This window comes from Acartia tonsa, chromosome 11 (assembly GCF_053477335.1).
Source record: "Acartia tonsa isolate MP-2025a chromosome 11, ASM5347733v1, whole genome shotgun sequence".
Lineage (NCBI taxonomy): Eukaryota > Metazoa > Arthropoda > Copepoda > Calanoida > Acartiidae > Acartia > Acartia tonsa.
Window position 1 is genome coordinate 18,843,921 of NC_137270.1, and position 26,177 is coordinate 18,870,097.

A 26,177-nucleotide genomic window follows, 5' to 3' on the forward strand; every position below is an offset into this window, starting at 1 on the left:
TTTATGTGTAAGTTAATATATTTATCTCTTTCTATTCTAAATGCATAAGAATATTTTAAACTAGCGGATGTGTACCTAGCATCCAGGGGCTCTCAATTAAAAGGGGCAGAAACAGGCTAGAAAAAATAGCTTAAAACCATCTGAAAATGAAATAGCCTAATACCATCATGAGACCTATTTAAAGCTTAAAATAGAGAACCCAATTGCTTCAGTAGTTATTGAGATCTTCTTAACCTTCATAAAAAAAAGTGGAAAAACATATATTTGCAGACAGACTGACTAGCTAATTGAGATGCAGAGTAGATGCTCATCACCCTGTAAAATTTTACCAGGGAAAAATTCATCTTTCTATCAATCAAATGACAATCAGAGCATTACCGATAGACTGACAGACCAGGTAAATTATATAATGGATGCTTATTTGTAAATGAGAACCATATCGATTCTGCGTTTATAGAGATCTTTTAGTACAGACAGACACACACACACACCGAGATCCTTTTACAATTTACTTTATTTTAAGGACTATAGGCTAGACTTCTATTTTCAATAGAAAAGGCACGTTTCCCTACAGAAATTGATGTCATCTGGAGGGTTACAGACTAACCGACCAAATAAGGTAGAGAGTAGATATTCATCTATCAGGAAAATCTTCTCTAGAAAAAATCAGTCGTGATCGTCTATCTAATTTAGAATTTGATAAATAAAATTTTTACATTTTAAATTAAATGCCTTGCAGGGTATTTCCGACAGGCTGATGGAATAAGAATAGAAATAGAAGAGTAGAAGAATATTCTGAACCCTTTTTTCGTCAAATCTAAGAGAGAACATTCCTAGCAGACAAAAGTATTGTTTACTTTCGACTCAAGCTGATGTGGATTCTTAAAAAATGATAGACTCGCTATTCGATAGTGAGGCAAAATTATTTTTGTGAAAAATCATCCAAAAGCACATTAAAAATCTACAAAAATTAAACAAAATCATATGTTAATAACCCTCTTAAGATTTTATTTCATTTTTGTAAATTTTTTTATTCGATTTTGGAGGATTTTTCACAAAAATAATTTTGCCTCACCAGCGAGTTGCCAGCCTAACTTTTTTTTTAAGAATCCAACTTTGTTTCAAGGTTTCAAATTGTAAACGAAATTTTTGGGCAATTAATTCTGATTCCGCAAAGCTTTCTACTAAGAAAATATACTGTTAACAGCTGACTTTTATGTATGTATGAAATGAAAAAAAACATGCTTTCGTAGGAAAATGTGTACATAATTTCAACCAATAAGATCCAATGTAAATTCCGATGCGATTCTCCTATTGGCTCAATCAGACATTCCCTCTCTTTCTTAGTACCTTTATTGGAATAAGTAAATCACATATTGGATGCTTAAGGTATAGGGTATATTCTCAAAAATTAAAACCGTCTATCTTAAATAGCAGATGGTGAATTATGTTTTACCCTCAGACGGACATTTCTAATTAAAGAGTGGCTTTGCGTAAAAAATATTATATTTAATAAAAAAGCAAGGTCAGCCAAAGTGAGGATATCGAGTGCATATCGAGCATTAAAATTACACTTCCATATTTTAGAAATAAATTGTAAATTAGAAGGGATAGTTTTTTTGCATAAGCCTAACTCCTGCAGGGGGCCCTAACCCACCAAGGTTTACCCTTGATGTGCCCTTACTCTTGATAAGATATTAGTTATAGAACATATAGAATTTCTTAGAAATTTTAAAGCTAAACAAGGATGACATCATTTATAAGTCCTTAGTAAAGCTAATAAACATGGAAATCTTTACAATAGAATTTATATAATATCTTTGATAGTAGATGCATATCAAAGCATTCCAACAGACGGACGGACAAAGTAAGTTCATCAGTATGGGGATGTTTTTAATTCCAGCCATTGATCTTTTATAACTGAAGAGAAATTCACGTTTACTTCTTTACGGTTTCTTACAGACAGACAGACATTTCAATTAGAGTACCAAGAAACATATGATAACATCCAAAAACTTTGTGAAGTTCATAAAAATATAATAAAATAGACGGACAATATGGTTAAAACATTAGATGTCAATAGAAATATATACAGTAAACTTAAAACATAAAATACCATAAAATCTAATTACTAAAACTTTAGCATAATGGACGGACTGACTGACAAAGTTAATTAAATATATATGATGCTTTTTAGTCAGCGAAATCCTCACAGACAAATTTGTTTTTCATTTTTAATTTTAAGTAAATCATAATTCTGATTTTGTACCAGACAGACATACAAAGTTCAATTCAGATTTTCTGCTAAAATATTGTTTAGTAGAGAAGCTACTCTATAATTTATAATATAATAATTTTTCCTAATAACTCGGACCCTAAGGCGGCCTGAGGCCGCTTCGTCATATCTTAATAATTGCATTAGCCTTCTACCTTTCCAGTACGGATATTTAATATTCTCAAGAGCATTACAGACCAGCGAACAACGTGAGCTGTAGGCTAGTAATAGATAACAACTACTTTTTTGTTTGCATTACACTCCCTCGATTTTGGTTAGGAGGTGCATTCGTTGAAACCCTTTGTAAGCACCTGCTTTTATTCATGTAGCTTTCTCTTATGATGACTAAGAGTGGAAGGATTAACACTAACATTCTTACACTAATACACATATTTTAAGCGAGGTCTATTGTCTAAATTTGACGGACGAACATTCCATTAGCTTTTCTATCAATAAAAAATTATATCAACAGGATTAGGTATATTAGACTGACAATTTAATAAAGAATGTTAAACATATACATTTTAGTATTAAAACATTTAGACAAATAGGAATTTTTATCACAGTATAATTCTAGTTTTATAACAACAAAATATATAGCATATTAGTTATTTTTTCATCGTATTATAGACAGCGGATATTAAAATGAAAAATCATAAGATTAAAATCAGTTAGCCCCGAGAGGCCAAAGGCCGGGGCTAACAAAACTGGTATTAATACTATGATTTTTATTTTAGTTCTCGAGGAAAATTGTATGTAATACGATGCTATAAGTGATTATTCAGTTATATTCATCGATTTTGAAGCCATACTGGAATAGTTTTTTATCGCATCGTATTAAACAGTTTCCCGCAGATATAAAAATGTTAATATTAAGATTGAAACTAGTTTTGTTAGCCCCGAGATGCCATATAGTATGATTGTTCATTTTTATTTTTGTCGAAAACTGAATAGAATATGCTATACACAATTTTCAGTATGTCTCAGAAACGGTTCTTAATCGGTTTCGAAGCGATACGGGAAAACATTTTCTTAGTCTTAGTTCGGGATGAGCTGGTTGAGGCTGTGGTTCGAGGCCCGTTGTTGATAGCGCTGACACAAATGTGTTGAAAACTTGTCCTCTGACTTGTAGTGCATGTTCTCCAGCTGTTCAATATCACAGGGCACTCGTAACATGTTGCTACCACGGTTCTAAACATTTTACAATACAACTTTTATGGTAAGGTTCTTATAACTGTTAGTTTTACATCCCCTATGAAGATAAGCAATATTACCCCAACTGTAGATAAAAAAATATTGGTTGAAAAGTTTTTAACTACACAATCACAATATAATAAAAGTACCCAAAATTTTAAAGGCAACGAATAAGAGAACAGGGTTATAAAACTTTGGGTACTAGTGTAATTTACGGTACATTTGCCTCTCCCTCTCAAAAAATCTGACAGAGACGGGACGTTGGGCTTTAAACTATGCTATTGCTAGTACCCAGAGAGATATTTTCACTAAATCTTGGTTGGTTGGTTCAAATTAGCAGAGCACAATCAAACTTTCAACCAATTTTTAATCTACAGAAGGGGTAAATTTGTAAATAATTGGGATTGAACAATGTAGATAATCAATTTATTTATCAACAACCCATATAAAAATTCTACCAAATTTCATATTGATCAGATGATTCTTTCACCTTCGACTATTATAGTTTTAATAATAGATACTAAATTTTAGATTTATTGCGTATGCCCACCAATTAAACAAAATTCATATTAATGAGATGATTATTTCATCCCCCTAACAGTTGTGTATTGTACAAAAACCTGATGTAGATAGTTTGAGATACTGGTGAGACTGCACTCTGCCACTGGGCTACAGCTGCTCCGCCTGGCGGTCATGTTGGGCGTGGACACGTACAGAGAACTTGTGGCCAGGGATATAGATCTAGTGGGGGAATAAGAAAATCTTAATTTTTAATATTTATCCGATGAATCAGGACTGGTTCTCAGCCATAGTGAAAAAAAATGTATAGCATCGAATTACAGATAATTTTACCTAAATACTAAAATAAAAATCAATACCAGCTTTAAGTCTGACTATAAACTTATAATATATTTTAATATCCACTGAAGCTGTCTATAATACGATGCGATAAATAAATACTACATACTGCATATATGTAAATACTCAGTTGCCTTATATCACCATATTTTTTGTAAGTGGTGATTCCTAGGACGATATAATAATGTAATTCTAACCATTTGAGCTTCGCTTTTGTGGATTTTTGTGATTGTTGTAATGAGATACATCAAATCCTGTTGAGAATTTATATTCATGTTGATAGAATTAATTCTGTATACCTAAGTAATATTGATAGAATTAATCCTATATAAGTAATTTTCCATTCCGGGACTTTTTAGAACTACAAACGTTTTGTAGTACAATTTGAAAATAATCTATTGTTTCCAATGGTCGTAATTATAAAAAATTTTCGCTAATTAAATTGTGCCTTTGGTTCTAAGAATCTCCAGAAAAAGCTAAAATCTTCATTTTGATTATGGATATACGGACTTTCTGTTTTGATTATTAGGTTGATACTGTTTTTTAATTGTACCTAACTGTAATACAGGAATCATCAGGCAAAGTTTGATAAATTAGGAATAAAAGTTACCCGTTAAACGGATGAATTTTCTATATGGAAAAGCCTCGCTTTAAAAAAAAGTATTTTTAAAATTATGAATTATTAGATTTTCTTTCCTGATGCTTTTTTCTTCAGAATTTTCATAATTTCTAAAATCTGCTTGAATTCCGTCAGAATTAAATCTTTTTATGTTGGCATTAGCTACTGCTCTACTTCTCCACCTGTGAAATAGATGTGTCATCACTTCCGCTGAAAGTTTAATTACAATTTTAAATCATCAAAATGCAGGGATCTTAAGGGATAAGACACTGGATGATAAATTTGTACACACACTGGCAAACAAAGTTATTTCTTCTATTGTTCAAAGTATTGGTTGTAAAGTTTGGACACTGCTAGTTTGAACCAACAAATAAGAGAATTTTGGGTACCAGTGTAATTTGCGGTCCAATGTCCCCTCCCTCCCTGATTAAACAACAGATCTTTAGTATAGATGTATATACATACAACTACCTCCCTTCCTTTTTCAAGCACCTCTTTCGTCTGCTTCTAAATTATTTTCTGCTACTTGGCTGTGGTAATATAAGTGACATCATTGGTTGATTTTCAATGACCCAATAGAAAGATTGCACAAGGTGGTTGCGATGGGGAGATACAGTTATTTAACCCTTTCTCCCTCTAGTGTTTTACTCTAATGATTAAACCTTTATTTGTAACTAAATTAAAAAGGAAGGTGGGGATATCTAGGCCTAACCTAATAATTAGGGGGAGGGGGGCTAAACCTGCTATTCCCTGAACCTGCGAGGCTACCTGTTATCCAATATAACCTAGCCTAAAGTAACAAACAAACGAAAAACTGCTCTTATCTTATTTCTATTTCAAATTAAGGCGGAGATTGGGATTTCTGAGCTCAACTGGGTACTTTGAGGGGACACCGCCCGTTATTTTAATAACATCAAGACTACATACTTATGTTTATATAAGAAATTATAGTTATGGGGAAGTGATAGCGCACCTAAGAAATATCATAACAACTTTCCAGCTCATTGTGTTTTTTCTAGAACTTTCTTCATCTTCTAATTTGGAGGATTTGTTCAACATTGTTTGGAGGATATTTTTCCTTGTTTCACGTCAAAGCATGCAAAACTGCTTCCTTTGTTTCAATATATTCTTTTTTATGCTTTATAAAGATAGTGTAATTGATGTCTGACGATTTATCGTTGGTTGCATGTCTTTTATAGGAAAGATGAAGATGTTTATACAAAAAAGAAAAATTTGATGTTTTGGAAATTGGAAAATGGAATAAACAAATAAAAAATAAATTTTTTTACTCCAATTGTCTAAAATACTAACGTCTGAACAAAATATATCAATCCCAGCACATAAATTTAAAAAAAATAAAACTTATGTGAGCTTATTAAGACGGAGAACTCAGACCGTTCAGAGGTAAGCGATATCTTAATGGACAAACCAAACAAGTACATTATTACATCATGAAAAAGTAGTAAGCTCTTTGTCTGAAGAAATAGCTATCTCATAAACAGTTGGACTGACATAGTTATTTTTTCCCCAGAAACTTTTAGTCCAAGCCACACGCAGCCGCAGCTAACAGCTGCCTCAGTTTCGATTTTTAATCAGCCGCCAAGCAGAAAGCGTGGCTGCCGACCCCTGAATTCTACTATATTTTGTTGTTAATGTTTTTAAAGACTACTCTATTCTTATTGATATAAAAGCTTGCTATTTTGTATTTTTTGATGTTTTATATGAATTATAATCCTTTATACTAATGTAACATGTATGTCTGTCTAGCTTGTCTGTATTTCCGTTAAGATCTCGTAAACGGCTGGATCAATAAAAAATTTGTTCTTTTATTTTTCAGTGAAGGTCATAGACTATAGGGAGATGCCTTCACTGCACTGTGAGAAAATTTAACCTCTTCCCCAAAAAAGTCTATATTTTCATTAAAAACAAAACTTTCGTTGGGAGGGGGTTTACCCAACACTTCTAGGGGCGCATCCATTAGTTATAAGAAAACGGATCTAAATGATTTGCATGAGATAAAAGTGAATACACAATATTGAATAAGAAATATGTCTGTTAAAAAGGGTTTTTTATGCAACTATCTCGTAATCAGTGAGCAAATGGCACTTAGAATTCGAATTTTGATCTGAAATTTTGCATGAGTAATCCTTGGTAGGTCTATTTTCCCTAAATTGAACAAAAAGGGGAAAAAGTAACGGCTAACGGCTGGCAGCTCAGCCGTTTGGCCATTTTTAAAACTATTTTCACGGCAATTATCACGAAACCTATCTCTACATAATACTTTTTGCTGCTCTAAAACGTTTTCAAACGGTTCTAGCCGCTAGTTGCTGGTACTAGAAAGCTAAAAATGTTTTTTTGTATCATTTCACATGATTTAAAGCAAAAATATGTTTCAAAAAGTTGATTCCTACATAATTTATGGCAGATTTGCCCTAAAAATAGTCACAAAAAAACGGCTAAACGGCTGGGCCGTTAGTCGTCACTTTTTAAACTTTTTGTTCGATTTAGGGAAAATAGACCTACCCAGGATTACTCATGCAAAATTTCAGATCAAAATTCGAAGTCTAAGTGCCATTTGCTCACTGATTACGAGATGGTTGCATTACCCCCCCCCCCCCCCCCTCCCTTATATCATTTAATACCTATATTTGCGACAACTTTTATTTAATGAAATCTTCCAATTTTTAACATCGATAAAAAGCCCGCTCCTCTCGGAGAAGATTCGAACCCGAGTTAACTGGATAAGAAGACTCGCGTTCTATATACAAGCTACACGAAACTTCAAAGAACGTGTGTAAAAAAAGAAAATGTAGTAAAAAAAAGTAATAATTCACGAAACCTCGAAGTTTTTATTTCATAAAAAAAATTGGAGGTTTGGTGATTTTTTTCTCACAAAACCTCCCTACTTTACATTCTGGCATATTCACGAAACCTCCGTGACTATCCGATAATGCAACTTTTATTATTCAAAAAATGTTTTATTATTATAAATTGCATCATTTCTATTATAAAAAATAACTCATGATTTATGAGAAAATTAAGTTTTTGTAAAAAAAACTATACTATTATTATAAATCCATCCCACTTCATATGTTCTTCCTTCCCTATTTCCTCCTTATGTCTCCCCCCACCTCCCAAAATAAAATTCAAGAAACCTCCGTGATTTTTTTATCTATCTATCTATCTCTCCCTCTCTCTACAAAGGCCATATGATGCCGGTTAAGTAAACCCCTCCTCATCACTATTGTAATTAATTTTACACATTTATACTGGCGTTCTTGGTATTGTGGTTATCGTACATGCTTTACAATGTAATCATTGCGTGTTCAAATCTCTGCAGTTGATCTGTAAATCTTTAACTAAGATTAATTCAAATATTTTTTTGTTCGATTCAAGTCGGAAGGTTGTCAGTTCGAAACTACCCAAACACTAAATATCATTTTCACTCTCTGATATAATAAGTAATATTTGGTAAAAGTTTACTTATTTACATTGTAATAACAGTCACTTAAAATATCAAAAAGCTATTTTTTTTAATTTGTTTTTCGTAAGGTAGACAAGGAAACGAACTGAAAAAAAAAAAAAATCAGATCCGGGAATTGAACGCCCGATCATGATAACCAGACACCACCACTTTCCCACTGAGCTATGGAGAACACCAAGAATCGAACATAAAATAAGACAATGTATAAAAAAATTATGTCTTATAGTATACAACAAAAATTTGGTGTAATTTAATATCGGCGTAATAATTTTAGCTATTATAATAATTTCAATTTTTATCCCCTCTTATAATATTCAGAGATTAATAGTCGGGGATTGGAAAATGGAAGAAAAAGATTAATAGTAGGGTAAAAGACAATGGAAGAAAAATATTAATATTCAAGGAAAGTTCAAGGAAAGAACAATGGAAGAAAAAGAAGGGTTGATTAATCCTTATTATTAATTTTGTTTTGGGTTGTAAAAATATGACAAATTTTTGTTTGTTATTAATGCAGCTTTTGTGGCACAGGGGTACGGTGTAAGGCTAAGGTCATGGTTTTCCAAGATCGATTCCAGGCAGGGACATTAATTTTCAAATTTTTTTTTTTGTTTAACATAACAGACTGAAAAATATATTTAACATCTTATTATATCCAGTTTTCTATGAATATAAAAATGCACAATCATTTCAGATTAAAGCCAGTGTTATATAATAATAGTTAATAATACGATGCTTTAAATAACTATTATATTACTCGCCCTACCCTCCAAACATACAAACACACAGACAAATATCCTGTTACTTTATAAAATTTTGATTTTTATATCCGTTTAAACGGTCGCTGATGATTGAAAATTACGCAACCTACGAATTTCTCTCTCTCTCTCTCTCTCTTTCTTTCTTTTCTTTCTCTCTCTCTCTCTCTTTCTCTCTCTCTCTCTCTCTCTCTCTCTCTCTCTCTCTCTCTCTCTTTCTCTCTCTCTCTCTCTCTTAAAGCTTATAGGTCGCCGGTTCAAAACCCCCCACGTAACTTATCAAGAATTCCAGTTCTATTGCCCACATGTATAATAAACTATTAAAGCTATCATCCATATAATAAAGTAATAGAATGTTTATTTGTCTGTCTGTTTGTTTGTGACAAAGGATCTTACTAACCCCTGAACCCATATGGTTCTCCTTTACAGGGTAGCTTATCATAGGTTCTGGGAAGGTTTCTAACTATTTTGGAAGAGGGTAACACCATCCACCCAAGAGAAATCGTTCTGGGAAAAAATTACCCCCCCCCCCTCCCCCCTCCACACAACAATATCTTTCTTTCTCTTTCTCTCTCTCTATAAAGATAAAAATATTTTTTAAATCCCCGAGGTGGTTTCGATCTTAGGTGCTTCAGACTGCTTGGATAAAATATTAACAATAAAACTTATCCACTGAGCTAAAGAGGAAAGCTTTAATAAAACCGTTAATTTAAACAATTGATATAAAGTATTCTTTAAAATATTTAGGGCCATGGAAGTCGGTTCGAGGCTTGGCGATAATTTTTTTTTAATTACCTTTTTAAAGATATTAAGGGACTTCAAAATTAGTTTTATTTTATTAATTACCGATATTGTTTACAATGTCATAAAAATAAATATTCTTTAGAATATTTAGGGCCAAGGAAGCCGGTTCGAGACTTGGCAACATTTTTTTTTAAATTGCTTTTTTAAAGATTTTAAGTGACTTTTCAAAATTAGTTTTAGTTTTATTTTATTTATTTAATAAAAAATTCAATTTTTTTTAAAGGAAATAAAAAATGTTTATTTTGACAACAAGAATTGAACCACTGATCATCATACCCCATTCTCTCATATCATACCACTACGCTATGAAAGAATAGCTAAAAGACGCAATATCAATAATGTATTATAACAGAAGGAAACAATAATTTTCACTAATTTATCTAAACCTGGATGGTACATCCAGGCATTTCTAGTTCATTAATATAAAGATGTAAGGTCATTTGTATAAAGCTAAAAGATTTCAAAATGGTCTTGCTAACCGTCTTGTTCTTTTTAAAAGCGAAGCTTTTCTATAATTAGGGTCGGTTCGTCCGTCCGTAACGGATAGCTTTTTTCGTTAATTTGGGCATGTTAGAATTGTCCTATCGATTTCAAATTTTGCATGGTGATTCCTTTAATAGTTAGGTACGATTTAGAAAGCATAGCAACTCTATAATCATCACCAAAATGTCCGTACGTCCATTTTAAACATGTTGATTTTTTTTACTTTTTTAACAACAAATTTTTATGGAATCTAATCATCCGATTGATCTGATTTTTTGTATATTGATTCCTGGGACAACAAAGTATAATGTGATAAGCGAAGCAACTCTATAATCAAGTCCTAAAATTGTAAGTATGTCCATAAACATTATCCTGAATCAAGCAGTTTTTTCAACAAATTTACTTACTTTTTTGCTTTGACTCTTATCATTTATATTATGATTATTCAGTTCTGACACTAAACAAATTTTAATGTCCGTTTGTCCTACCGTTTCAGTGCTTCGCTTTTATGGATGTTGTCATCCTTGTTTATTTGAAACTTATGTGGTTTTAGATTGTTTCAAATAGGGTTTTGAATTTTTCTTTTTTTGTCACAATAAGTACTCTATTAGACTTTGACTTTTTGGTTGAAACGTTTAGACACTTCTTGTTTTAAACTAACCAATCAAAATTTAATAAAATGACCTAAAGTTTTTGTGCCAAGGAGGTATGTAACTTTGGATGCCATTGTAATCACCCTATATAAATATCCTGGATATGCCCTTGCTAAAAAAAGCTTTGACAAATCCTATTACAACAAACATTGAATACATATGTTTTTTGATGGTTTTCCTCGTTTCTTCTACGTTTGATTTTTTTACCTTCTTTTAAATTTCTTAATGAGAATAAATATTTTTCTAGGGGCATAGCTCTTGGGGAAGGGGTAGGAGATTCTTGCCATCAAATAGTCGTAAACCTGCCTATTTGCAATATAAGGTTGTTCTATACTTTGAAAATATGGAATGTTGCTTCTTAAATTATCAAATTGTCTTTTGAAATTTATTGTAACGCTGGAAAGTGTCATGTGTGACGTCATAAAAATACGTCTAAATCCATCTCTTATTTAGAGGTTTCCTTTCCCACTTCTCCTCTCATCCTTACTTTTTAGACTTATTTTTATGACGTCACACGTGATGCTTTCCAGCGCTTTAATTTATAAATTATCTAAAAATGTTAAATGGTTGTAAAGTTTCCAAAACTTTTTTATATCTTTCAATCTGTAAAAAAACACATTCAAGATCCACAATTCCCAGCAATCGTCATTAATTGTTATTCCTCCATTTTTCCTTTTTTCTCATTGATATACAATATCACAAGGACTTATAGAAATGTGGACAATGTTATCAAAAAATTAATCCGCAGTCGAGCCGTAATTTTTTCTGACAATCAGCATGGCCACGACTGTGGTTAATTGAGGCTGAAAACAGCATTTCCCTAAGCTGCAGCTGTCTCTTTTAAATACTTTTCATCAAAATGGGAGCTGCCTAAAATTGGACAGCTGCTGTGTCTTATAATCTATTATTCCTAATCCTTAATCCTGTTTAGTTTGACAATAAAGGTACAAAGAAAGAGAGGTAATTTCTGATTGAGCCAATAGGAGAATCGCATCGGTACATATAACATTTAATTACGAACGCATGTTTTTTTTTTCATTTCATACATAGATAAAAGTCAGCTGTAAACAGTATATTTTCTTAGTAGAGAGCTTTGCGGAATCAGAATTAATTGCCCAAAAATTTCGTCTTCAATTCAAAAGCTTTAAACAAAGGTGAATTCTTAAAGTATACAATACTTTTGTCTGCTAGAAATGTTCTTCTTAGATTTTACGGAAAAAGGGTTCAGAATATGCTTCTATTCTTGTATTTCTATTAGTTTGACATCATTCATAAATGATTTTTTATTACAGGATTCATATTTTCCTCGTTGTTTACGTTTTCCCTAATTTTTAATTGCAAAGCTTCTCTATAAATGCCTTTCTTTGTCCGCCCGTTCATCTGTAGTATATAAGGAAAATATTATTTACTCACTTTGTCCTTCTGTCTGCATTGCTTTTTTACATGGTTGTAAATGTGAACCCTATCGTTTCAGCATTTAGCAAAATTATAGTCAATTCTATGAAATTACTAAATAATTACTCAATATCTATAAAATCTAAAGAAGGTGTATCAACTTTTTTTTTATAGCTAGCCGGTTCTTTTAGTAAGTAGTAGACGTAAAATTTTTCATAGAATTCAGATATGCAATCGGTTTTTTTGTAGACCTCTTATTTTTTAAGTAATTTAAGTTTTTAAAAAAAATAATTAAGTCGGTTTTAAGGTACTAAAACGCAACAAAATAAAAGAAGAAAATGGCCAGTAAGAACAAAAATAGTAAGATCTTTAATTTGACACCTTACTTTTAAAATTCTGTTGAGTAATTATTGAAAAAATCTATTTTTTTAACCTCGGTTTAATAAAAACTTTAGACCTAAATATTTTCTCAAACAGACATAAAAAACATGGGTTCATATATACCTTTAGAATCAGAAAAATATTACGAATCCATTGTAAGCAAAATTGAAAAATAGTAAAAAAATAAAAAATTAAACAAATGGCCAATTGTATTTTTTGTTCAGGCAACACTATCGTCTTCCCTTTTTTACCCCCTCTTTACCCCCTTCCCATTTTTATACTCAATTCAAGAATTAAGACGTTGCCTGTACAATATAATATGATATTTTCATATAATTCCTTTTATTGTAGTTTATATACTATATTGTAAACTTTTTTTTTCAATTTTGCTTACAATGAATTCGTAATATTTTTCTGATTCTAAAGGTATATATGAACCCATATTTTTTTATCTGTGAAATAATAAAATTAAGTTCAAAGTTTTTATTCTCGTGGGTTTAAAAAAATCGATTTTTTCAATAATTACCTGAAAGAATTGAAAAAGTAAGGTGTCAAATTAAAGATCTTACTATTTTTGTTCATAATGGCCATTTTCTTTCTTTTTTTTGTTGCATTTTAGTACCTTAAAATCGACTTAATTTTTTTTTTAAAAAACTTAAATTACTTGAAAAATAAGAGGTCTACAAAAAAATTGATTGCATATCTGAATTCTATGAAAAATTTTACATCTACTACTTACTAAAAGAACCAGCTAGCTATAAAAAAAAAGTTGATACACCTTCTTTTAAAATAGTTTTAAAAAATGAGTTATATTTCCAAAGTTCACTTATTAAATAAACACATTATAAAACAACAAATTTTAACTGTATTGACCACATCTTTTTCATTAGACATTACGTTTCTTAGCTGGGCCAAACCAAAGAAACCATGTGGAGAAAGATTTATATTCTAAATGTGGAGAATGTTAAGAATTTAATATAATATAAATAAAATGCCCAAAGCTAGCCTAAAAGTTAGGGCTTCATTACATCCTTATTATAAGTAACAGAATGTTCGTCTATACGTCTGTCTAAGCCTAAGATCTCATTATCCACTGGACATGTGTTTCTCCTTTAAAGAGAAGGATCATAAATATTTTAAGTAACTTCCACCCTCCTATGGGAAATCCATAATAAAATATGTAAGACTTAGCAAACCCTAACTCTAAATAAATCTATTGTAGATTCTCTACTAGATAATTGTCTGATTAAGGAATATTTGGATGGTAAGTTTAATCTATACTTTAAAAATTGTTAGACAATAATTTATATTGTAAATGTTGATTTAGGTAAAGGTTCTACCTGTTGTGCATTCATATTTTATTCTATTTCACTGCCTCTCTTAGCTCCTAAAATAATATCTTAATTTAAAAAACCTGTATAAATAAGAATGTATTATATACATTGTTTTGTCTTTAGAATGGAGGATCTTAAGGAACAGATCTAGATGATTAATTAGATTAATTTGAATTTGTTTCTAATTGTATTGGGATATGTAAAAAAATTTATGACTAATTACATAAATTTGTACTGAACTATCAAATGCAACCTTTTTCACATTTAGTTTAACCTTCCCTGTAAATTTTTAATTACTAAAATTTGGCTATCACTTCAGCAAAACAGCCAAATTGATGCAAATTGTTTTTAAAAGTCTTTAGGTAAATAAAAAGGGTGGACAGACAGGCAATGTTTTATTTTGTATTGGAGATAAGAAAAATTAAATTTATAAATATCAAAAATGCTCACCATATTCTTTAAGTATTTCTGCAGCTTTTTCCTTTCCCTTTTCCTTATCAGAATCCCAAGCCAAGAATTCCATTAGAGCCATATCTAGAGCTGTGTTTCCTAGTATTTTTATTCTATATACTAAAATAACAGTATGTCTTTCTGTCTGTATGTAAGATTCCTGACATCTCATAAACCACTTAACTGATCAAACACAAGTTTAGGGAAAGTAAACTATCAAGTTATTTGAAGAAGGGGTATACTACACCCCCTCTTGGAGATATGGCCCCTAGAAAAATGTTTGCCCCTCTAAAAAAATTATTTAGAAAATAAATTAATTTGAATCTCTTCTTTTATGACAAAAAGTATATTATCATTTTAAAAGAGATTTTGGGAGGTAGGATTAAGAAAATTTTAAGTCGATTTAATTAATGTACTTGATTAGGCATTAAACTAAAGATTTTCAACATTTAAAAATAAAACTGAGGTGCTTTCACACAAAGTGCTTGTTAAACAATGGTGACTTCCCTCCCCACCATGTAGTACTTAGATTTTTAAAGTAATAAACTAACAAAACTAATCTTCCCCATTATTTCAATCATTTTTAAAAAAAATAAGAGGGGTAAGGGTTATTAGCGAAGGATCTTTTAAGTGAAATGATAAGATCAACTAACCATCAACATCCTTAGTGTTAATACCAGCTCCATGTTCTAAAAGAATCTTCACTGTTTCTGGGTTTCCAAACATAGCGGCCCCCATGAGACAGGTACCTCCTAAAAACACAAAGATGTTTAAGCTTTATTTGGAGAAAATAAAACTCTCAATAAGTTTATTGTGTTATTTGCTTTTACAGAGAGGTAAAAAAGCACACAAAGTAAAGAATATTTTATCTCCCATTTCAAATTAAACACCATTATTTACATCAAAAAATCTTTGTTGTTATTTCATGTAATTTACTTTTAGTTTCTGGTGTGAAAATACACTGGTTTCAAAAGTTTCAAAAAAGGATATTTTTATAATATAGAAATATGGGCTAATTACCCATCTATATATATTTTTAAGAACAATGCTTTGATATGATAATATGATGAATTTTTAGAATTATTCTAATATAAAAGTATCTAGAATTATATCTGTCTGTGTAAATATCTGTGTGCTGCATAAGATTATGCTAACCGCTGAACCCATATGATTTTCCTTTTACAATGTCCAGAGATCATTTAAAACTTTATTTGGGGAGGATGTTCCCAGAAATCGCCACTGAAAAAATTTATAGTGGCATAGTTGCTAGTCTTCATAATAAGTAACTAACCATGATCATTCTTAGCATTGATATCAGCTCCATGTTCTAAAAGAAGCTTTACAAAATCAGTTTCTCCATAATCTGCTGCTCTCATAAGAACAGTCCATCCTGGTAATAATAAATTTACAAATATAAATATATGTATATATATACTAGACGTGTTACTCAAAATACACTTTTTTGAATTAAATTCTTCAGCTGACCTAAAAAGTTACTTTAGGGGCCTAGAAATACATGTACAAAATTTCATCACTCTGTCTCTAATGGCTAACTAGGGCCAGGCCTTTAAAAAATAAACAAATAATAGTAGCGCAGTGGTTTTAACAATTTCTCAGCAATGTGCAGGTTTTTAGCTCTACTGCATATTTCTACTTAAAGATATAAGGCCAAAGATATGATATGTAAAAAATCTTTTGTCAAAGTCTACTATACAACTATTACCAGTCAGTTTCCTAAAAAAATGAAATTTCTTCATGAAATAATGAGATTTCAAAACTGCCATTTCTTGAAAAAAAATTTAAATGTGTAGGACTAAGGCTTGTAGATGAATTTATGTTTTCTGCATATTTTTCAATTAAAAAATGCCAATAAGAATGTTGTGTCAAAAGTATGTTGTGTTATCTTTGAACCAAGACTTTGCTTTGTTTTTTAATTTTTAGCAATTTTTTTACAAAACCGACTAGTGCTAGTTATAGAGTAGACTTTGACATATAAGTTTTTGATATCATATCTTTGGCCTTATATGTTTAAGTTGAAATATGCAGAAGACCTAAAAACCTGCACATTGCTTAGAAATTGTTTAATCTGCCATGCTACTGTAACCCTTATCTGTTTAGTTTTTAGAGGCTAGGCACTAGATAGCCAGTAGAGATAACAAGATAAATTTTGTACATATATTTCTAGGCCCCTTCAGTAATATTTTAGATCAGCAGAAGAATTAAATTCGAAAAAGTGTATTTTGAGTATTAGAGTAAAACACTAGAGGGAGAAAGGGTTAAATAACTGTATCTCCCCATTGCAACCGCCTTGAACAACCTTTCTATTGGGTCATTGAAAATTAACCAATGATGTCGCTTTTATTAACACAGCCAAGTAGGAGAAAATAATTTAGAAGCAGATGAAAGAGGTTTTTGTTAACACATCTAATGTATACATACACCAGACAACTATCTCCCCTAATTTTGCAGAACTTTTTGTCTTCATCACTGAACAAGACAAGCATACACTTTAATAATGGTGAAAGCACCACGGATTAAAATGTTATTTTTGATAGACAATGCCGAAAAATGTAAAGGTTACTTGAATAATTTAGCAGTATATGCATGGCTTACTCAAGGAAAAAACAAATACCATTAATATTTGTAATAACTAACCATGAATATTTTTAGCATTGACATCTGCTCCATGTTCTACTAAAGTCTTCATTATTTCAGTTTGCCCATTATAAGCCATAAGACTAGTATTTCCTAGGTGTAGATATACCCAATTTAGTTATACAAATAGTATTTTTATTAGCCCATGCCTATATTTTTATAATTTTGCATTTCATTACCCATATACCTATTAATTTTTTCTACTTTTTCACTACTTCAAATGTTTCTTAAGCATATGATTAATTATTAATTATACTTACTTTATAACTACTAAAAGCCAAAATCTAAAGTTTTTGTTCAGTCTTTATATATCTTTTTATCTATGAAGGCTAGCCTAAAAATCTTATAGTATTGGCCTTAGAACAAATATTCATATGATACCTAAAATGCATTTTTCCTAAAAATTTATATTTTATGAGAAATTTTATCGGGTTTGTATCTATATAGATAAAAATATCTAAATGGGAATGTAAGAAAAATGAAAGATGACTAACCATCAATATTCTTAGCATTGACATCAGCTCCATGTTGAAGATGTAGTCTTACTATTTCAGAGTGTCCATTCCATACTGCCTTCATAAGACTGGTTTCTCCTATATATAGATGAGTTACATGTAGCATAAAGAATGAAAAGAAAACTAATTATTACATGTAACTAATTATTACAGTTTTGTTCTACAAGTTGTACCAGTTGAGGGTACCTATCTTTTAAATTGCAATATTGTTAATTCTTGTTTTATATTTAGGTGTTGTAAATAAGTGTATGATCATATAATCAAGCTTACCAACAATATTCTTGGCATTGGGATCAGCTCCATGTTCCAGAAGAAACTTCACTATATCAAAATGTCCTTCCTTTGCTGCATGTTCAAGACTTGTCACGCCTATATGTAAATTGAATAGCTTTATATGGCTTCTCGAATTTGTCTTGAGTAGTAGAAAAACAGTAAAAAATATCAATTCTAGCGAAAGAAATCTTAGAAATCTGGCTTTTTACAATTGCATTGCCTATTAATTGAGATATTTTTCTTTTAGAATAGATCTTTTATACATAATTTATTTCTTTTCCTACTTTTGAATGATATGTAACTTGTTTATAGTCTTTGTTAACCATTTAATTTCAATTAATATCCTAATTTTATTTACAATAAGCCAAAGCCAAAAGTTTTTATAAAGAAAAAAATTTACAATACCTTGTGAATCTTTTCCTTCAATGTTCACCCCCGCAGTAATTAATTGTTTTACTTCAGCATTGTTGCCTGTTTTGGCTGCTTCAAGTAAATCTAAATACAACAAATTATAAGGGCCTGGCATTTCTTAGGTAGTAGAAATAGAAATCTAATATTTTGTATACGTGACATAATTTCACAACAGTTGCAAAGTTTGAAATCACTAGGTTAATTATAGCATGCCTAAATTGATGATAAGAGCTATCTGGTACTTACAGACGGACTGATTATAAAAAAAACTTTGATTTTAAAAATCATTCTTTGAGATGTGTGATGTTATACTTCAAAAAGTAACTTCAAACTCTTTTTATTGGTTAGTGAGACCTTTACAGACAAACAGGCAAAGATATTGATCGACAGACAAACAGAAAGTAATTTTCCAGGTATTATACAGGTACTTACCTGGAATACTTTCATCCAAAATTTCGTTCAAACTTTTCCCCAATGCGGTTTTTGCTACAACCTGTTTTATTAAAAATGTGTTATCCTTATAATAAAAAAGTAACAGGACGTATTTCTGTCTGTAACTTAAGATCTTGCCAGCCGCTGGGTTGATATCATGGTGAAGCTTTTATAATTTTTGGAAGGTTAATAACTATTATGGGGGAGGGTACCTCCACTGTCTCTGAATTCTTAAGTGTTTCTTTTCAAAACTAAAATTGAAAATGGAGGGTCAACTTACACCCTTCCCTTAATTTCCTTTAGAGGCTACTATGAGTATAACACCTATAAATTAAAATTATAAAAGTACAGCACCCCTTATTTTTGCAATAAATCGATATTAATAACAAATGGAACACAGACTTAATAGTAAAGCCGAAAGAGTTTCTATGCTTTCTGTTACAGGAATCATCATTCAGTTTGAAAATTCTAAAATGCTTAAATTAACAAAAAGAGCTAATTGGTACATATGGATTTAGGTACAGACACTAATTATAGAAAAGTTTTGCTTTTTAAAAAGTTTACTTGTATTATTGCTTTCATTTTTCTTATCTCAGCCTGAATAAGAAGGTATAGTTAAATAAGTAAAAGTTATTTATCCAATTTTCATTATCCTTACATAAACAGAATAATTTGGAAACCTATTCCTGTGAGTTTAATATTAGGATGCAATACTTAATTTTGTCGTATTTCAAGCAATAATATATAACTTACAGAATAGAACAAAACATACTGCCATTGATACGTTATCATTAAAAATGTGACAAATAAAACTACATGAACATTTTATTTTTTAAATAGAATTTGAAAATTAATTTCAAGTGGGGATGGATCATTGGACTCTAAATTACACCAGTACCCAAAGTTTTACAATCAAGTTATTTTATTAGCTGGCTCAAAATTTGGATACTTTAAATTAATTTTGATTTGTTGGTTCCAAAAATGACGAACATTTGTAATTAATGCCTAGCTTAGCAAATAAATGTAATTAAAGATTTTAATGAAGGATATTAAAGGACGCCTGCGAGAAATACCACGCTTTAACTGCTGAAAGACTGCCACAAGAAGACCCAATACCCCAAATTTTAAGCCTTCAGCTTCAATAACAAAAAAGTTCTAGGCATTTCAAAATAGCATTTTATGTACAATGGAATTTTTGAAAGATTTCCAATGCTCATAAAAGAAAAAAACAATATTAAATTACGTCGCCTAGACACAAAATTATAACCTTATCTTTGTCAGAAACTTAGATTGCCTGTAACTGATTACATTTTTACAATAAAAACACCACATTTCATAGTCAAAATCTATGAAAAGAATTCAATTTAAATTGCATTTTTAAACGAAAATCATAGCGGAAACAAAGGGGTAAACTAATACAAGCTTAGCTGTGATTGGTTGTTAAGCTGATTCAGCCTTCTGATTGGCTACAGTACATTCGGTACAACGCAAGTAAAACTTAATTTTTTTTAATGATTTTGACTATAAAAATGGGTATTTTTATTGTAAAAATATAATTAGTTACTGGAAACCTAAATTTATGACAAAAATAAGCTTATAATTTTGTTTCTAGGCCACGTAGTTCAATTTCAAAGTTTTCAACATGAGCATTGCAATTCTTTCAAAATTTCCATTGTACATAAAATGTCATTTTAAAATGCCTAGAACTTTTTTGTTATAGAAGCTGAAGGCTTCAAATTTGGGGTATTTGGTCTACTTGTGGCAGTCTTTCAGCAGTTAAAGCGTGGTATTTCTTGCAGGCTTCCTTTAAAAAGTATGCACTTTTTTACTCAATAAAAATAACAAATAAAGTTTATCAAAGATGTAAATGATTGACGTCAATGAAGATACGTTCAGTGTCAACGAACAAATAAAGTTTTTCCTAATCATGAAGAACAAGCATGATTTTATACAGCAAATATTGTTTCTTTTTTTAAAGAATTTATTTTTCTTCCTAACCTTATACAAATATTTAATTTCAATCGATATGACCATTCTAACAAGTTAAAAAAAATATGTGAAAATTACATATTTATTAATATTAATATATTAATATTTATTGAAAAAAAATTAAAGCACAAAATCAAATGAAAAAAATGACAATAATAATCAAAACAGAAGGATATTTTAATAGTTTGAAGCACAATATCTTAACCAACATTTAGGTGTATTGGGCAAATAATAGACATAATAATTGACAGGGCAAAATGTTACTACAATATTAGTACTGTAATAACAAGAATCAGAACTACCAGCATCAAAACAAACCTTTACAGTTTTTTCTTGTCCAACTTCCATCTGTTGAATAGCTCCTTCTTCATCATTGATCCATCCAGGTAGATATGTTCCACAGTGATACTCACCAGGTGATGAGGTTGGTATCTTTACTCCAGCTGGGCCTTGTAATCTGTAATATGCTGGGCCCTGCCAATCAGGGCTGACATAGCTGTGTGCATCATCATCACAATATTCTCCAACCATGTTTTCTTTGTTTCTAGTTGAATCATCCAACAGTAAATACTTTGAGCATTGGATGGGACCAATACACCTCAGCTCACCACTAGAACATCCTTGACATGGAATAACTGATGAGCCATCAGTCAATTGGAAACAGGTATTTGGCAGTGGAGTAGATTGATCATACCAGGTATACCCTTTGCAGCCATCAGTCTCAGTACAAGCTTGATAGCAGTCTGCCAGTGATTCAGAAAAACCAGTGCCAACCAGATTTTTAGAACTAAATGCACAGGTTCCATCATAATTAACAGGAATTGTTCCACTATAACATCCAGCACTAACATGAAGATCTTCTAATTGTTTATATCCTAAGCAAGTATACCCTAGAGTAGCATCAAACCTCCATGTATAACCTTGACAACCAGGATTGGATGCACATAATTCATAACAGCTTTCTTCTGTCGGAACACAAAGTGTGTAGAATCTCTATCTGGAACAAAATTCCATGTAGCATCCTGGATCCTTGTCTGGCACTCAGATTGGACCCCAGTCAGTACAGCAGCTCCCATATAGGAGAGCCAGTATGCTCAACATGTTTGAGCACATGTGAGAAAAAAATATTCTTTCTAACACTATGAAATTTCATTATTCTGATTCTGCTTTTATTTCAGCCCTTATCTTCCTTTTATTCATTATATAACTTTTGTAATATAAAAGTCACATTTGTGTGCACATATAATTTTGTGTAAAAAGTTTAGGACCTTTTGCTCAATATAAAATGTGTGTGTTTGTTATTAAATACTTTTTTAAGTGTATTATGTAGAGTTTATAATTATAAGGTTTGTACTTGTAAAAAAAATCTTTAATCCCTTAAGATTAAATATTTTAAAGTAATGTGTTATTATGATCAAAAAATAAATTTTTATAATGCTTTATTATAAATCAAATATAATTTTGCTTTAAAGCCATGCCACTATTGGTTACAATTATTTTACAATTTTAAATAATGTATTGTTATCCATTGAATTAGCTTGATTACCCATTTTGTAGATTGAATTCTTGGTTATAAATTTTACACTACTATTATGAACAAACTTAAAATAGGAATTTATAAAACTACCCAAAGTTTTTGGGTTAACAAATGTTCAATGAAGAAATTAAATTAAAAACATAGCTTTTTTACCTTGGACTCTTTTTCATCTACTTCAAGTTTCTTTACTTTTGAACCTAATTCCTAGAACAAATAAAAATAATTTTAACCACTCAAATGAGGTTTGGATCAGATTCAGAAGATGCAGAAGGGAGTTGTAGCCAGGGGCAAGGTAATGATATTCTGACAAACAACTCTAAAAGAAAATTTCCCCACAACTCTCTTCCCCATTTCCTCCCCTTCTTTCCCACCCCTCTTCAGTTACATGACAAAAACAAAATATACCACCAGATACTTTATAAGATTTCGTGATTTTTTGTAAAATTGTTTGTTAGAATAGCTATCCCTGCCCCTAGCAAACTAAAAAGGGGTGGATGGATACACCCTCCATGGTGCCCAACCCTCTAATCTCCCCTAAAATATTTGAGATGTCAAGGTATAAAAAGTATCACCACCTTAAGAGTTAAAGAGGGATAAAAAATTGTTCCTTTCAACTGTCAGTTTACCAATCAAATTTACAGTTTCTGTTGTCGCAAATATAGGTGTTAAAATATAAAATTAAAATGATTATTAATGCTTTAAAAGATAAATTGACATACCTTAAGTAGCAACAGGACATTTATGCTATCAGGCATCTAAAAGAATATTGAAGTGATTTTTATTATTTTTGTTTACTTTTATATAAAGTAGTAAGGGTTTTATTGTCTGAAGCTTAGGATCTCAACTACCAAACCGATTGAGCTCTCTTCACAAAGCTCCTGTAGTGATTTTAGTCTATTCTAATTTCAGCTTTAAATCTTTTCTAGTCCCTCTCCACCTCTTTCACCACAGGGCCTCTATATTTGGGGAGGGTAGAAATAATAATCACCAACAAGCCCCTTCCATCAAACTTATTTAGTACTTATGTTTTTGAAATAAAATTTATAGTTGAGGTTTGACTTACTACTCCATTACCCCCTCCCCTTGGAGAGCCCTCTCTAAAGAATGCAGCCGCTAGTGATTTAATGATTGACCTGCAATTCATTGAGAGTTTTAGCAGTAGTATTATCTTCCATATCATCATCTATATTTACATCACCTACATGAAACAATATATTATTACATGGATGTTGCACCAGATTTTATTGTACTCTAATAAAGCGATAATCGCAGCTGGCTAAGATAACGATAAAACACATCCACCCCCTTCTCCTGGATGAACGAACTGACCAATAAATGAGTTGCATATTAGCAACCTAAATTTACAACAAATTTTTCCCTGTCAATATATCCACGTATATCCTATCGGTGACTATTTTCAGACATAGAATTACCCATAGAATCAGCTCTAATTTTAAAAGCGAAGCTTTTCTGTAATTAGGGTCGGTCCGTCCGGAATGGATAGCTTTTTTCGTTAAATTAGGCATGTTAGAATTATCCTATCGATTTCAAGCTTTGCATGATGATTTCTGTAGTAATTAGGTACGATTTAGAAACCGTGGCAACTCTATAATCATGACCAGAATGTCCGTACGTCCATTTTAAACATGTTAATTTTTTTACTTAGTTAACATCAAATTTTTGTGTGATCTAATTACCGATTGATCTGATTTTTGGTATATTTAGTCCTATGACAACAAAGTTCATTATTATATGCGAAGCAACTCTATAATCAAGTCCTAAAAATGTAAGTATGTCCATAAACTATTAAACATTAACCTGTATTAAGCAGTTTTTCAACAAATTTGCTTCGACTCTTTTACATTTACATTCTGATTATTCAGTAATGACACTATACAAGTGTTAATGTCCGTTTGTCCTACCAATAAAGGTACTAAAAAAGAGAGTTAATGTATGATTGAGCCAATAGGAGAATCGCATCGGTACATACATTTAATTTCATTGGTTGAAATTGTATACACATTTTGTTACGAACACATGTTTTTTTTTTCATTTCATACATAGACAAAAGTCAGCTGTACACAGTATATTTTCTTAGTAGAAAGATTTGCGGAATCAGAGCTTCGCTTTTATGGATGTTGTCATCCTTGTTTTTTCACAATATTATCGTATATTTAAAACTTATTTTCAAATATTGATGCTTTTCTTTTAGAGTTTATTTTAAAAAAGGATATGATTCCTAATTTATATAGCATTGCAGATGTAGAAACAAATATTTTAAATACATAAATGGATTTAAATTATTACTTGGATCTTACACCAGATTATCATGTACTCTAACAAAGCGATAATCGCAGCAGACTAAAATAACGATAACCCACATCCACCCCCTTTACCTCATACTGAATGAATGAACTGACCAATAAATGAGGTCCAAGTTAGGAACCTAAATTGACGACAAATTTTCCCCTGTCAATATATCCACAAACATGCATTATTTTTACCTTTTGCTTTTGTGATAGCTTTCAGCAGGCATAGAATTACCCAAAAGAAAAGCCGCATTTTTTACACAATAACCGTGTATTTTATTCTTATTTTCAAGTTAATGTTTTTCCTTCAAAGTTTGATTTAAAACAAGATGTGATTTTTAAAACTCTTGTAGTGACATATGTTTTCGAGTTATTGATAATTACATTTTTATTTTTCAAATGAATGCGCAAGCATTATCTAATAGTTATTTCTCGTATCGTATTATAAACGGCTTTCCGCGGATATAGAATGTACAATTATAAGATTAAAACTAGTTTTTTTAGCCCCGAGGTGCCGCAGGCACCGGCTTAAAAAACTGGTTTTAATCTTATGATTGTACATTTCTATATTCGTAGAAAACTGGATATGATACGATGCTAGACATAGTTTTTTCGTATGGATGAGAACCGGTTCCTATCCACCGGATTCGAATGAATACGAGAAAATGTTTTATTTAATATGCACTAGCGGCCACGCCCCTAGATGCCTGTAGTAGGTACCTGAAGTGGTGGAGGTTGAATCATTATCCCCCACTAATTGGAAATTTAAAAATGCGTTAGATTTAACTCACGGGGTGGTGATCTTATTCTAATATTTTATAGAGTCTTTGAAACAGGCTAATAGCGTCGGAAATATAAACACATCTGTGTCCCTTCAAAAGAACAGAAAGCAATTTGCTAGCAGACGAAAAGGATCTCGACCACTTGGGTAGTTGACTGGATTAGAACACTTATTAAATAAAATCGTTTTCTTTTATTTATGTGGTAGTTTAATACAAGCCTGTTTTACTCCAGCACAAATTATGTCCATTCGGAGTTATTCTGAAATGGGCGAAGATACAGATAACTAGCCTTGTGGACTTAAAAATTAAGCACCACTATTATCTTAGGACTCTATTCAAGTAGTAGGGGAGGCAGGCACAATTTCATCTATGAACACAAAAATTTTTAAAACGACGGTAAATCTAAATTTGATACTATCATTCACAAAAATTTGGAAAATCGGAACAAAAAACAACGAAGATTAAGGATATAAATAAAACAGGGATGACAACATCCATAAAAGCGAAGCACTGAAACGGCAGGACAAACGGACATTAACACTTGTATAGTGTCAGAACTGAATAATCAGCATATAAATGTATAAGAGTC

The 26,177-nt window shown here is 31.1% G+C and overlaps 1 protein-coding gene and 1 long non-coding RNA gene across 5 annotated transcripts; both read right to left on the reverse strand.

Annotated features, from left to right (window-relative positions):
- Positions 1-2,831: 2,831 nt before the first annotated feature.
- LOC145331996 (uncharacterized) lies at positions 2,832-4,206 on the reverse strand. The gene is made up of 2 exons (XR_013883992.1): positions 4,090-4,206; positions 2,832-3,466 (listed from the first exon to the last, which is right to left on the reverse strand). It is a non-coding gene; the product is annotated as an uncharacterized LOC145331996 (long non-coding RNA).
- Positions 4,207-13,684: 9,478 nt separating this feature from the next.
- LOC145331999 (uncharacterized) lies at positions 13,685-25,131 on the reverse strand. 4 transcript variants are annotated; one of them, XM_080176902.1, is made up of 15 exons: positions 25,002-25,131; positions 23,631-23,695; positions 23,217-23,252; positions 22,651-22,701; positions 19,536-19,568; positions 18,972-19,032; positions 18,534-18,623; positions 18,126-18,224; positions 17,835-17,933; positions 17,341-17,433; positions 15,977-16,075; positions 15,339-15,437; positions 14,686-14,784; positions 14,242-14,288; positions 13,685-13,849 (listed from the first exon to the last, which is right to left on the reverse strand). In XM_080176902.1, exons 1-14 carry the CDS (start codon positions 25,057-25,059, stop codon positions 14,260-14,262), a joined length of 1,011 nt encoding a protein of 336 aa, XP_080033028.1. In that variant the 5' UTR covers positions 25,060-25,131; the 3' UTR covers positions 13,685-13,849; positions 14,242-14,259. The 4 variants fall into 4 exon arrangements, with proteins under 4 accessions (XP_080033028.1, XP_080033029.1, XP_080033030.1 ...); XM_080176904.1 differs by lacking the exon at positions 14,686-14,784 and having other exon boundaries at positions 13,693-13,849; XM_080176903.1 differs by lacking the exons at positions 22,651-22,701; positions 23,217-23,252 and having other exon boundaries at positions 25,002-25,130.
- Between the last annotated feature and the right edge of the window lie 1,046 nt (positions 25,132-26,177).